The 15,472-nt window shown below is 39.8% G+C and overlaps 1 protein-coding gene across 5 annotated transcripts in view; it reads right to left on the bottom strand.

Moving 5' to 3' along the window:
• ZBTB46 (zinc finger and BTB domain containing 46) overlaps nt 1–15,472 on the bottom strand; it is a 103,101-nt gene that overhangs the window by 66,150 nt on the left and 21,479 nt on the right. For all 5 annotated transcript variants that reach the window (XM_050918277.1, XM_050918278.1, XM_050918276.1 and 2 more), the window contains one exon: nt 13,836–14,805. In XM_050918277.1, the coding sequence (XP_050774234.1) occupies nt 13,836–14,772 (937 nt within the window). In that variant the 5' untranslated portion in view covers nt 14,773–14,805. The remainder of the gene's footprint in view (nt 1–13,835; nt 14,806–15,472) is intronic.

Here is a 15,472-nt window from a genome sequence, read left to right as displayed (position 1 = left end):
CTGAACCCTTAAGTATTCCTGTTAAATGGCCCTCCACCCTCAAATTTGTTTCCCCAGAGCAGACTCTAGAGAAGCTTCACTCTCCACGATGATATGTGCCAGTTAGACTACCAGTTCTGCAGACAGATGCCCGCCATCCACATTCTACAGGGGAAGTGTCCCTTTGGTGTCCCACTCACTAAACAGAGTGTTCTGCTGACTAAGGTTAACAATCCATATTATGAAGGGTTAGATGAAGTGCATCCCACTCAGATATACAGAAGACAGGAAGTCATATAAAGGAAAATTATCTTACACAAAGATCTCAAAATAACTTTCTTGCAGAAGAATTTCATATACAAGGCCTACTTAATTTGCAATATTGCAGATCCCACAATATTAGGCTTCCACTGCAATTTTGATTTTAATAAGCTTACTTTGCACAATTTAAATACATTTTAAGGTTTGCAACACACTTTTTTCCCCATTAGTACAGTAGAACCCCATTTCTCTGAGGGGTTCTACTGTACTAAATAAATAATTTCTAACCTTCAAGGAGGCAGGGACAGAAGGCTTAAGTAGCAGCTTTAACACTAGGTCAAAAAAGGTTGCTTATTCCCTTAACTAACTTAGGCAAGAGGTTAGAAAAGGGATAGGGGGGCATTATTATTTTTCAAACTTCTGCAGTACTGTACAAATTCTTTTAAGTTGATCTGCAAATATTTAAGAAAGAGTGGAAGCTTATTTATGATGGAGAGTACATGGAATAAGGTTAATTTTTCTGCTGTAAAATCTCATACTTTTGAAGTTTGCATCTTGATCAGACGGAAAAAGTATCTTAGCCATCTTAGCCATCTCATCCACGTACAGACTGAATCTCTCTGGTTCATTTTCAAAAATTTCAGACACTTTGAAAACATTATCTAAAATGGGATTTTAATGCATATTACTAGCTCTTCTTCCTTGCAGATACACTTCTTATATCCTACGGTGATGGATTACGTTATTACAGAAGGGTTGCATACCCATTTGTGTGGCTGTAATGGGATGTGGGACTACAGAAAAATTTAGTAGCAGAGTTGGAAAGAGGGATAGCTGTTTGGAAGGATGGGCGAGTAATAGCTTGGAGAGATTTTGAAAGGCTAGCACGCCTGGGCATTTTTAGTAGAGCTGCTGTTACTGTGGAGGGGTAAGAATAGCTTGCAGGTAGGAGACTTCATATCTGGGAAGAGGGAAAATAATGAACAGAAAAGGATTTCAGTGGGGTTTTTTTGTACTACAACAGCTGTTAGGGTAAGTATACACTACAATCAGAAGTGTGACTGCACGTGTGATGAAGTTATCTTGAACAACTATAGCAACAAAGAAGAAACAGCTGTAAATGCCTATCCAAGGACCTTGGGCGGGTACATATTCTGGCAAAGAACAGAGACCATTTGTCCTTGATAGCAAAAAGGTCCATCACAGAAAGCTCCATTTGCTGGAATATAAGCTTGAGAACACAGGTCCTTCTAGGACCACTCATGGTTGGCAGTTTACCTCAGTAAATAGTATTCGGCAAGATCATTGTTCCTGAAAGGTCACTAGAAATGACCTGTTGCCATATTCATCAGTGGTCACAGACTCCCTAAGGCAGCAGTTTTCAAACTGTGGGTTGTGACCCCAAAGTGAGCTGTGACCCCATTTTAATAGGGTCGACAGGGCCAGTGTTAGACTTGGTGATGCCCAAGGGCTCCAGCCTGGGGCAGCAGTACTTGGGCTCCACTCCAGCTTCGTCCATCCCCCCCCCCCCCCGCCCAGTCACAGTCACTTTTGTTGTCAGAAGGGGGTCATAGTGCAACGAAGTTTGAGAACCGCTGCAAGGGAAGAAAACCAAATATTAAATTCCACTTGGACTTGCAGTGTAAATGCAGTTGGTACATAGGCTATCGTCAGCTAAGGCCCCATCTGTGAAGGGAAAAATTGTGGCTTCCACCTGAGCAGAGGTAGACACTTGATGGGGTACACTCAGAAACCAGAAAGGAGACAGAGGTGCATCTATCCTTGTAACCATGACAGACCTGTCTGTCAGGATCTGAAGGCTTTGGATATCAAGGTCAACGTGTGATGGGAATCCTGACAACCTGTAGAAAGACATTCTTGCAAGCCCCGAAAAATACTGAGAAAATGTTGTGAACTAGGAACCTAAGCGGGGTTTAAACAAGGTTGCTCTGTATTATGACAAAGTATTTTAATTTTCAGAGATCTCATTCCTTCACGCATCTAGTGTACTATCAAAGGTATTCAAGTTTTATTCTTCAGTTCAGCCAGTCCACCCTTCACTCCAACGTCATGGAACAGAACCTATACATTGCTCTATTCACTCTCTTTCTACTCCTATAGCTATCTTAAAATATCTTCAAGTAGTGTTCAAGGTAATGTGCAAAATAAGAAAGTTAGTACGGTACTGCCCTTCCAATTATTAAAATCTTTTAGGTAAATAAGTTTGACATTTGTATTCAATAGCAGTTTTGCTCAGAAGTGCTACACTAATTTTTTGTTGTTAGCTTGATAAAGAAATACTTCTTGAGTTTTTTTTAAACATACTCAAACACTCTGAACAACATTTCATAGACTATTTCGCAGTTATACATACCACTCCCCACAGAGACCAAACTGAACATTTACTTCAGAACCAAGGTTGTCTTTGTTTAGTAAATATTACCTTAGTAGCTTAAATGAATTAAAACTGTTTTTTTCCTAGGGTTTCTCTTTTCACTTTATGTGAAAATGGAAATAGTTTGTTGACATTTTGACACTTTAGTTTGAAAACACACCAAATTCTTGCACTGCTCTGGTAGCCTACAGGCACTTTCTCCTCCACTCTTTAAAGAAACATATTTAAATAGTGAAGTTGATGCTCTATGCTTAGAGATAAAATATTGTATGAAAATATTAGAGAATGAAGAGACTGCACGTTTTCTCTTGCTTTTATTCTTGTTCAATTTTACAGACACCCCTTTGAATCTTTTAGCATTCTTGCTTTCTCTTCAAAATAGAGCGTGCAGCCAGCTGAATTCTCCACCAGGATTACAGACGACAGTCCTCCAATAGCAGGCAGCAGGATTGTGTGAAGTTCTAATCAAACTATGTGGCTGAGCCTTCCGTGCCATTGGCAACAGTTGATGTTTCACAGCATAAAGGGTTTTGACTGGAGAGTGTTTGGGTTTCTCAGGTCCCAACCATTTTAAGGCATTTTAATATTAATTAGATAATAAATGCACAACATATATCTTGAAAATATGACTCAGTTGTGATGGTAGATTACTGTGGCCACAAAAGGTAGCAATATCCCTTTAAACCCCCATAAAATTAATCTAACAACCAGAGCCTCTCATTCAAAACACAGCTATTACTTGTGCTAGCTGCTGAAACTTTGTTATAAGTTCCACAGACTCTGTATCTTGGAAAATGAATGTATTCAGTTTTGGTTTGAAAAATTATCTAATGCTACATGACTTATTTATTTTAAACTATTAACAATCATTCCATGCTTTTGGGAGCAAAGATTCAAAAGATGAATGGGAGTGTTTCCTTAGAAATAAATTTCTGAACCAGAATTACTGTGCTTGAGTTGACATGTATTAGCAAAACCATTAATAAATTTCTCAAACACACACAGAAAGAGTGGCAGAAGTTTCCATTATATGAGAAAAGGAACACATCTGTTTTACAAGGCTAACAGCATTTCCTGAGAAGATAACTGACCTCTGTGAGGCCAACCTTTAATACCATCAAATCCTATAGTCCAGAGTCTGACTCTATTTAATCCTCAGAGGGGTAGCCGTGTTAGTCTGGATCTGTAAAAGCAGCAAAGAATCCTGTGGCACCTTATAGACTAACAGACGTTTTGGAGCATGAGCTTTCGTGGGTGAATACCCACTTCTTCAGATGCATGTGGTGGAAATATCTAGGGGCAGGTATATATATGCTATCAAGCAAGCTAGAGATAACGAGGTCAGTTCAATCAGGGAGGATGAGGCCCTGTTCTAGCAGTTGAGATGTGAAAAGCAAGAGAGGAGAAACTGGTTCTGTAGTTGGCAAGCCATTCACAGTCTTTGTTGAATCCTGAGCTGATGGTGTCAAATTTGCAGATGAACTGAAGCTCAGCAGTTTCTCTCTGAAGTCTGGTCCTGAAGTTTTTTTGCTGCAGGATGGCCACCTTAAGGTCTGCTATAGTGTGGCCAGGGAGGTTGAAGTGCTCTCCTACAGGTTTTTGTATATTGCCATTCCTAATGTCTGATTTGTGTCCATTTATCCTTTTCCGTAGAGACTGGCCAGTTTGGCCAATGTACATAGCAGAAGGGCATTGCTGGCATATGATGGCGTATATTACATTGGTGGATGTGCAGGTGAATGAACCGGTGATGGTGTGGCTGATCTGGTTAGGTCCTGTGATGGTGTCGCTGGTGTAGATATGTGGGCAGAGTTGGCATCGAGGTTTGTTGCATGGATTGGTTCCTGAGCTAGAGTTATTATGGTGCGGTGTGCAGTTACTGGTGAGAATATGTTTCAGGTTGGCAGGTTGTCTGTGGGCAAGGACTGGCCTGCCACCCAAGGCCTGTGAAAGTGTGGGATCATTGTCCAGGATGGGTTGTAGATCCTTGATGATGCGTTGGAGGGGTTTTAGCTGGGGGCTGTATGTGATGGCCAGTGGAGTCCTGTTGGTTTCTTTCTTGGGTTTGTCTTGCAGTAAGAGGCTTCTGGGTACACGTCTGGCTCTGTTGATCTGTTTCCTTATTTCCTCGTGCGGGTATTGTAGTTTTGAGAATGCTTGGTGGAGATTTTGTAGGTGTTGGTCTCTGTCTGAGGGGTTAGAGCAGATGCGGTTGTACCTCAGTGCTTGGCTGTAGACAATGGATCGTCTGATGTGTCCGGGATGGAAGCTGGAGGCATGAAGGTAGGCATAGCGGTCGGTAGGTTTTCGATATAGGGTGGTGTTAATGTGACCATCACTTATTTGCACCGTGGTGTCAAGAAAGTGGACCTCCCGTGTAGATTGGTCCAGGCTGAGGTTGATGGTGGGGTGGAAGCTGTTGAAATCATGGTGGAATTTTTCCAGAGTCTCCTTCCCATGGGTCCAGATGATGAAGATGTCATCAATGTAGCGTAGGTAGAGAAGGGGCGTGAGTGGACGAGAGCCGAGGAAGCGTTGTTCCAGGTCGGCCATAAAGATATTGGCATATTGTGGGGCCATGCGGGTGCCCATAGCGGTGCCACTGATCTGGAGATATATATTGTCATCAAATTTGAAATAGTTGTGTGTAAGTATAAAGGCACAGAGCTCAGCAGCCAGTTGTGCTGTGGCATCATCAGGGATAGTGTTCCTGACAGCTTGTATTCCATCTGTGTGTGGGATGTTTGTGTAGAGAGCCTCTACATCCATGGTGGCTAGGATGGTGTTTTCTGGGAGGTGACCAATGCATTGTAGTTTCCTCAGGAAATCAGTGGTGTCACGGAGATAGCTGGGAGTGCTGGTGGCATAGGGTCTGAGTAGAGAGTCCATATATCCAGACAGTCCTTCAGTGAGAGTGCCAATGCCCGAGATGATGGGGCATCCAGGATTTCCGGGTTTGTGGATCTTGGGTAGTAGATAGAATAACCCTGGTCGGGGCTCTAGGGGTATGTTGATTTCTTCTGGTGTTAGTGTAGGGAGTGTCCTGAGTAGATGCTGTAGTTTCTTAGTGTATTCCTCAGTGGGATCTGAGGGAAGTGGCCTGTAGAATTTGGTATTGGAGAGTTGTCTGGCGGCCTCCTTTTGGTAGTCAGACCTGTTCATGAGGACAACGGCACCTCCTTTATCAGCCTCTTTGATGATAATGTCAGGGTGGTTTCTGAGGCTGTGGATGGCATTGCGTTCTGCACGACTTAGGTTGTGAGGCAAGCGATGTTGTTGTTCCACGATTTCTGCCTGTGCACGCCGGCGGAAGCATTCAATGTATAGGTCCAGACTGTCATTTCGACCCTCAGGAGGAGTCCATGTGGAGTTCTTCTTCTTGTGCTGTTGGTGGGCGGGCACCTGTGTATCAGTGCACTGTTCAGTGTTGTCCTGGAAGTATTCTTTGTGTCGGAGACGGCGAAAGTAGGCTTCCAGATCGCCACAGAACTGTATCATGTTGGTGGGGGTGACAGGGCAGAAAGAGAGTCCCCGAGATAGGACAGACTTTTCTTCTGGGCTGAGTGTGTAGTTGGATATATTGACGATATTGCTGGGTGGGTTAGGAGTACCATGGTTGTGGCCCCCTGTGGCAGGTAGGAGTTTTAATCCTATTTAATCCTGTAAAGGGAATATTCCTAACACTAACTGAATAGTCTAAAAAATAAACAAGACCTTGTCTGAAACTTCAGATGCTTTTTTTATATTCAGAATAATCCAAGAAGCAGTATTTTAATTCTTTACTAATGCTAAAGGGTTTATAACAAGAAGTTGAAAAATAAGCCAGCCAAGTTCTTAAGCTAAATCTCTGTAAAAAGCTTCTTCTTGTTTAAACAATTGTACAAAAAAGTTGCAATGTGAAAATACATTTCTCAATTTACCTTTTAAAAGTTGCGATTCTAGTAAATTTTGTCAGAAAAGACTTAAAGGAGCATACATCTTTCCACAAGTCTCAATACTTTCTTAAAGGAAGAGCGGAGTACTTTATTTCTAATAAATGACTTGCAGAAAAGAAACTAGAGGATTAACCAGGTGAAGATCTAGTAATCATGTGAAGGTGGTTGCTCCTATTAGATATCCTATACAGATATGAATACAGTGTAGAGACGTCAGTAAACAAGAACATCCCTTGAACCTTACCCCCTTTGCTCTGCCTAGCTACAAGAATAACTAGAACAACTAAATAGCATACACTTAAAAACACAGAGCAAATAGTATAGTGTTTTTTTCCCCAAACCAAAAAAAGGAGGGGTGCATTGACAGGCACCTCATAGGAAAGCAACTGACAGGTAAGGCAATTAAAGTATCCTAAATTATGAGAAAAAAATCCAGCATATCCCAGATATGAGGAAAGGGAAAGAGACTGGCAAGACAGTAATCCAAATAGCAATGGGATAAGAAACACAGCAAAAGCACTAAAGAAATCTGCATGAAAGACCCTTTCAGCTAAATAAAGTGTCCACAGATGCCAGGAAACAAACTGGACCACACAACTGACCTAGCATAATTCACCAAGCTAGAACCTTTTTCACCCCTTGGATACCACCAAAGAGCTCCATGAGAGGGGATGCACAAACATTTTGTGCAATTAAGGCCATCCTTCAGAAACTGCAACTTATCTGATTCTGACTATGACACAGTTGTCACATTCTCAGCAGTCTAGAATCTCAATTTACTCCAGATTCTTTTACAAATCCTGTTTCTGCATTCCTTCCTGGAGAAAGTGGATCCAGACTTCACTGCAAACAGTAAGAATCCTTTTCCCCCATTTGCTATTTCTATGGTAACCAAGTACCATGGTGCCCGTGGCCAATACAATGGTATCACAATTACTCCACACCTTTGCTTTATTTATTTAACTGGCCTGTGGTGTAGTGGAATTCAGGGAATCAAAGCAGTGTCTCTATTCACCTCTGGGATCAGGAGCCAACAGATCCATGGATAATTCTCTTAGCCTTTTCACCAAGAAACTGAATATTTTGGGGTTTGAGGCTCCACTCAATGGGTTTAAATACAGCCCGCTATGGTATTTAGGACCCTTCTGTCATAAACAGATAGCTAAGGGTTAATGTCTCTTTCACCTGAAGCACCTGACCAGAGGACCAATCAGGAAACTGGATTTTTTCAACTTTGGGTGGAGGGAATTGAGTGTCTGTGTCTTTGTCTTTTTTCTTTTGTCTGCCTGCCTGCTTTCTCTGAGCTTTGGAGAAGTAGTTCTATTTTCTAGTCTTCTGTTTCCAAGTGTAAGGACAAAGAGATCAGATAGTAAGTTATATGGTTTCTTTTCTTTGGTATTTGCATGAATATAAGTGCTGGAGTGCTTTGATTTGTATTCTTTTTGAATAAGGCTGTTTATTCAATATTCTTTTAAGCAATTGACCCGGTGTTGTATCATCTAATACAGAGAGAACATTTGTACTTATTTTTCTTTCTTTTTATATAAAGCTTTCTTTTAAGACCTGTTGGAGTTTTTCTTTACTTCAGGGAAATTGAGTCTGTACTCACCAGGGAATTGGTGGGAGGAAGAAATCAAGGGGAGATTTGTGTGTTGGATTGCTAGCCTGACTTTGCATTCCCTCTGGGGGAATAGGAAAGTACTTTTTGTTTCCAGGACTGGAAGCAGAGAGGGGGAGTCACTCTGTGTAGTTTCACAGAGCTTGTGTCTGTGTATCTCTCCAGGAGCATCTGGAGGGGGGAAGGGAAAAAGGATTATTTCCCTTTGTTGTGAGACTCAAGGGACTTGGGTCTTGGGGTCCCCAGGGAAGGTTTTTCAGAGGGACCAGAGTGCCCCAAAACACTCTAATTTTTTGGGTGGTGGCAGCAGGTACCAGGTCCAAGCTGGTAACTAAGCTTGGAGGTTTTCATGCTAACCCCCATATTTTGGACGCTAAGGTCCAAATCTGGGACTAAGGTTATTACACCTTCTAATATGCAGCGCCTGTATTGACAAAATGTATGTTTCCCACTGAAATAAGCTCCATTACCCTGAAGGACTGGTATCTCCTTTACAGTTCAGTTGTGTACACTAGCAAAGAATTTCAGAAAATAACTTACTATATAATCAACTCCATAACAGCATCAAAGTTTTAATACATGAATTATTTCTGCAAAACACATGAGGGGTTTCTGGGCTAGCACTTATTACTTCAATTCCTAACAAGAAAGACAATTACTTTCATTCTTTTCCTATGTCAACCCAGCAACTCTAAAATACCCACCTGTCAAAAGTTACCAATAAATTAAGGGGACTTAGCAATGACAGTGAAACCCTGTATTACTCTCCTCCCACTCCAAAATCCACACAAAATCATGCTTCTTTCTATTTCTATAGGGTCTAGAGAAAATTCTAGGGAAGAACAAGTGCAAGGTATCAACACTTTCAGACTATAAACCTGTAATGGCCTTCAGGGAATCATCATTTTAGGCTGCCAGAAGGTCTACACTAACCCATGGCTTGACATTATTTGCAAATATTGTTCTAAAAGACCTGATTCCAGGACAAATCAGATGTCTCAAGATACTTACAGTCAGATTTGAACAAGATGAAGAGGAGATGGGGCCTCAAAATCTGTAGCAAGTTTAAAATTTTTTTTTCTTCTAGGTATCCCAAACACACACACGACGATGGTATATCAAGCACCAATTCCCTCAATATTGAGGTAGTACTTTTCCCACCTTGGCTATGGACTGAATAGGTAAGACCACTTCCAGATTAGCGAAGAGGACAGAGAACCTTACATAAAAAGCTAGGGACAGTTGGAAAAGATTTTCATTAGGGTGGAGACTATTAAATTCACAGTAAGGAGGGGGCTGGAATTTGTTAAAAGGTAATGGTAACAGAACAAGCTAAACATTACCTCTAACACTTTGCTTGCATATGGCATGCATTTGCCATCATCACTTGTTTTTAATCTATTTAGATGATCAGTTCTCTGGGGCTGGGGCATATCTATTACAGCTTTGTGAGGTGCTTAGCATATTTTTGGACACTAAATAAATAGGTAATTAAGAAGCTAAAGAAACCAAAAAATATCAGTGACTAACCTAAGCTCAGCTCTGAAGCCTAGCAGTTTATTAAATTTAGTAGCTAGCAAGAGGGTTGCTTCCACCTGCTGGAGATGGAAAAAATTAATTTGAGGCAGAAAGCCCTGTTACTCATAGGAGTGGAGGAAGAGGTCAACTAAACTCTGATTTTTTCCTATCTCCACCCACTGGAATGGTGAAGTGAACTCATATGCATAGCCTATTTAATTAGATTTCATTTCATCTAATGTACCTGCAGAGTTGGGCACAGGAAGGAAATTTGCAACTGGCAAGCATCCTAAGTATCAAATATTAAGTTGTAACCAGAAACAGAAAGCAAATACATAAGGTGTGAAACAGAAAAACAGTATCTCTCAGTCACTTAAAACACTTTTCGGGAATGATTCTGGCACTATAGCAGATCACAGAGTGCTCTCGCAGAAGTGTGCCAAGCAGCATTCAACACAAGCCCACTCTTGTGGCAGGGAACAGAGTCTTGTGGAGAGGTGGTACATATGCTGCAAAGGAGCAACATCACTCTGCAACAGTAAAGGAGAGGAGAATTCTGTCTCTGATCAATTCTCCAGCTGGCTTAAGTAGGAATACCACAAGCTGGCCAGCCTTCAGATACCTCCCTTCTTCAATAAGATTGCTTGTATTCAGGACCATAGTGTTTGTGGTGCAGCAGACAGATCTCTGTAGGTCCCTATCTGTGCTGGCATCACCCTGTTTGTTTATTTCTGGTATTTCACTCAATTTCAACAGTGAACAATTAGTAAGAGTGTTTCTAAATAGTTTCTCTTTCTGATCTACTGGCATTACTGGAACGTTTAGGTTTTGTTTTTTTTTTTTAAAAAGATCTAATGAAACAAGTTCTAGTGATTAGGGTCTGTGTGTGTTTTAACTAGAGCTGTCAGTTAATCGCAGTTAACTGATGCGATTAACTCAAAAAAATTAAATGTGATTAAAAACTAATTGTGACTAATCACACTGTTAAACAATACCTACTGAAATTTATTAAATATTTTTGATGTTTTTCTACATTTTTAAATATATTGATTTCTATAACATAGAATACAAAGCGCACACTTTATATTTTTTATTACAAATATTTGCACTGTAAATAGCATTTTTCAATTCACCTCATACAAATACTGTTGTACAATTTCTTTATCTTGAAAGAGGAAAACACAACAAAAAAAAAAAATCTACATTGTAAGTTTCTCTTCATTGTGAAAGAGATTGCACAACAGTACCTATATGAGGTGAACTGAAAAATACTATTTCTTTTATCATTTTTACAGTGCAAATATTTGTAATAAAAATAAAGTGAGCACTGGGTACACTTCGTATTCTGTGTTGTAACTGAAAACAATATATTTGAAAATGTACAAAACATCCACAAATATTTAAATAAGTAGTATTCTATTATTGTTTTACAGCATGATTAATCATGACTAATTTTTTTAAATCACTTGACAGCCCTAGTTTTCAACACAAAATGTAGATTTAAGGCCATCCTAAACTATTTGATAGTGTCCACTGAAGCAGATGTCTGAAGACTGCACTGAATCAATGCTGGAAATCTCTTTTGGGTGGGAGTGGGGTGTTTTTTGTGACCATTTTCAAGTTAATACTGTGCAGTACCTTAATAATTAGGAATTCAGTGACAAGATCCCATTAATTCCAACAGCAGAATCTCCTGTATTATGCCACTGAATATCTCTGACATATGTTTTAAGAAACTATACTTTTAAAACAATCCTCGAACATATCCCTGCAATTAGTTTTGTAGTTCCATTTTTGCAGCCATTCCAGCATACTTGTATTTTACTCTATAAACCAGTCCAAAAATGTCCGCAGTGTGAATAATATAAATGCTTGAGTGGTTTTTATGGGGTGGTGTGCAAGTCAGAAATACTTATGCTTGAACAACATCACTTAGCTGGGAACAACAGGCTTTATTCAAGTATACTCTGAAGTTTGAGAACTATAAATCCAAAATTCATTATAAGCCATTATCATCATTTGGCATTGTTGGTTTTAAATTAAAATTGTTTAGGTTTTTATCATTAACTAATATGGATGATCAAAATTATATGCAAGCTTTTTGCTACACACAACAAATTAAATCCAAAAATATTTCTAGACTGTTACTCTTTCCATCTAATTTGACTTTCCATGACATTTAACATTCAAATTCCAGACCACAAATATTTCACTAATACTGCCCTTCAACTTCAAATAGTATCAATTATGTAGCACTTTTTCCTCACATTATAGTTCTGTTTCTTACAAGATACATGAAAACATATAACAGTATTTACTTTATACATTACACCTCTCTCTCACACACATCCCCCTCCCACTTTCCTGCCTTTATGTACCAGCATGCAGTAATGTAGATTTGGTTAATAACTCATGACAGGCTGGGATTTCCAAAGAAGGCCAAGGGAGTTGAGCACCTTGTACTCACTGAAATTCAATGGCAGTTGGCACTTAACACTTAACACACTCAGGCTCCTTTGAAAATCTCAGGCATAATTTTGACAGGCAAATATTTATTCTTGAACCTAAATAACTGGTGGATAAAGTGAATATAGCTAGACAATTTTCATATTATTTTAAAGATAAACAATGATGAAGATTCAAAAGAGTTGAAGAATGTGTTTGTCTCCCTTGCAATGCATTTAAAGCTGCTCATCTGAAAGACTGCAGACATTCATAATAAACTAATAGATGGTCTAAACCATAAAACTACATGAGGACTTTCATTCTCAAAGTCACTAAACACTTGGCTGACAGTTGATTAAGGAGGAACGTGGATGCTACGTTGTCCTTAATTGCCCCCTCTGTCAACACCATAGCTGTTCCTCCATTGAGCAGTGATTTAAGTAGGCCATACCAGTGAAACTGGTGCTCCTGTAGGTACTAGAAAGGAGTGTTAAAAACAGTAGTCTCATTAAGATGCAGCGATTAGAGCACATGCAGTAGCAATTAAAAGAGTCCTTTCTCTATATAACCAGTGCTCCTCAGCCCTGACCTGAAATGATTATTCTAGCACAGTGGTTCCCAAACTGGGGTTCATGAACCCCTGGGGGTTCACGAAATGTCACAGGGGGTTCTTGGGAAAAAATTCTCTAATGGTGGACAGAGCTGTCCCTAGGGATCCCAGGCACCACAGGGCCAGCCCAGACCCCAGGGACTTCCAAGACCTATGCAGATCAAAGCAAGCATATCTATCACACTGAGGAGATTTAAACTTTAAGACTCCTTATAAGAAACTGAAAGGGAGGTGGATTTTTTTTTGTGGTTTTTAAAATTAAATAGGCTGCCAGTATTGTTTTTTTAATTATGATGAAGAACAAGTTTAAGCTTTGTGTAACTTGTGTCGTTTGCCTGGACTGCTCAAGACCTGAATGTTGTGTAGGAGGAACTCTGAGCTGGCTTTTTAAATACCTTCATGCTGTTTCACTCTGATACTCCTTGATGAAACCTAGAAGCTTTGTCTTATAATAGGCTTAATCAAAGTGATACAAGCTGTCAAAGTGACATCTTAGAAGAGTGTTGCCATTTTCATAATGTAATAAAATATTGTAATGATAAATAATAAATAATAGCGTGTAATAAGCATATCATAAAAACAAATTTTATACTTCCAAGATCACTGCTTTTATACTTTATTCTTAGGTAATGGAGAAAATCCCTGAAAATATTCATTTTTGGGAGGGGGTTCACGAGACTGACATTTTAGTGAAAGGGGTTCACGCTTTGTTAAAGTTTGGGAACCACTGTTCTAGCAGATGGTCAAGTCCAATTTCAATCCTTTACCAACACTGCTAGTAAGAATGGCAGTTTTGGTGGCGGACAATTGTACATCAAGGACCTGACTTAAGCCACTATTTTATTCACAAATTAATATCTATCAGATGACTATGACTTCAGTGCTCTACTATCCAGAGATAAGTTTGGATAAATGACCTAAAGATATAAGGTTCTATATTCCATTATCAATCCCCAGAAGTTCTTAATATTTTTATTTCAGTTAATGACAGTGTGCTATAAGTAAAATACTGTTTATATTTGCATTACTACAGCTACTCATTGCTGAAAATCAAAAGACAAAAAAAAACCTTACTTGGGTCACGACTGTTGTATGGCCACCCTGAGGCAGATAAAAAAGATGGCACTGGAGAGCTTGCCCTGCTGTCAGTCTCTACTTGCTGTGTAATATGACGCACAGTTTCTTTATTTTTTCTGTTCTTTCTGCGTCCAGTGGGTTGCCAGCCATCCCCTGCTCCTTGTTCTGAGAAAGTGTTCTGTATTGCACTATCCTTGGCAGAACGCAATTCATTCCCTCCATAGTGAGATGGTGAAATTTGCTCCTCTTTGATACGCAAAGACCCATAGCTCATGTCACTGGACCAAAGAGACTGGGATGAAATGTCATCGTGGCTATCTGGTTTTGGTTCTTGATCCTCTTTTCCATAACTGCTCCCTCCTTCATGACAGCTAGCAATGGCCGAATCTCCAGAAGAGTTCGCTGGACTTGTTCGTCGAGCTAACCACGGAGAAATACTCCTACCAGCCACCACTGCTGAAATCAAAGCATCTGTACTACTGCTGGAAGCGGCCCCAAGTTCATAATCAACTAGATCATCTGAGGCATCAGACTTTATACTTATGTCAAGAGCCGCTTTTATGAAATTGTGACAAGCTTGTACAATATCAGTCATTTGAAGATAGCTAGCAGCTGACATCACTTCAATGACATTTCTGCTCGTCAACGCTAAGTGTGCAGAATACATAAAGTCAATGATGGCTTTAAAGCCCTGTGCAGTTACAATGTCTAAATGAGTGACTGTGGCCTGGTCAGATGTCTTCTGCACCTGGCAGTAAAGAGTCTTGAAGTAGCGGCTGCTCCCGAGCAGAACATTTTTGTGAGCCTTAAAGATCTTCCCCTCCACTATAATGCAAACATCACAGAGGATGCCATGCTGTCTCTGCTCATTGAGCTCACGAAGCAGATGACGGTAATGGGAGGCAATCTCCATATCTTCCTTTCGGTTATTCATTTGGGAATCTTTGTGTTTTCTCGTACACAGACTCTGGAGGAAGAAAGGAAAAAAAGTGTTACCTCAAAATGCAAAACAAACATAAAAATGTATTTTGTCAATAGCACTGGTGAAATGAAATGAAGCTGCACCACACTAAATGCTCTTCTAGGATTATCTTGTCACCATAAAACAAAAATTATTGCCTAGCACAGACTGTGCGTTCCTTATGTGATTAATCTTATTCATAATGCTAGTATTCAAATAATTCACAATATTAAGAGTAATCAGAGTGGAAGTTCAATCTCAAATATACAGGAACATCTCAGACATTATTTTACATGTACCATTGATTATACTTTAAATTAACACAGGATTATGGTGGAAAAGTTTGTCAATAAGGGCTTGTCTACACAGTGGGATAATGCACACTATGAGGTGTGATTTCTGAAGTGCAGTAACATGTTGTGCATAAACTATTGCGTGAATACCCTGCTGGTGTGCACTAAAGGTTCCCTATTGTGCTTTAACATAGTACTGTTTCAAGCAGCACTGAGTCAGAGAACACTAGGGTATCTTTAGTGCACACCAGCAGTCAGTATGGTCCAATTAATGTGAAACACATTAGTGTTGTAGACAAGCTTTGTGTTATTAAAATGGTCCGGGTAAAATACGTCAGTTTTTCATCATTTAAGTTTTGATAAAGAAGAAGAAGAGTTGA

This window comes from Gopherus flavomarginatus, chromosome 11, assembly GCF_025201925.1.
Source record: "Gopherus flavomarginatus isolate rGopFla2 chromosome 11, rGopFla2.mat.asm, whole genome shotgun sequence".
In the NCBI taxonomy this organism is placed as follows: Eukaryota; Metazoa; Chordata; order Testudines; family Testudinidae; genus Gopherus; species Gopherus flavomarginatus.
Note: the sequence above shows the minus strand (reverse complement) of the source record. Positions and strands in the feature narration are given on the sequence as shown.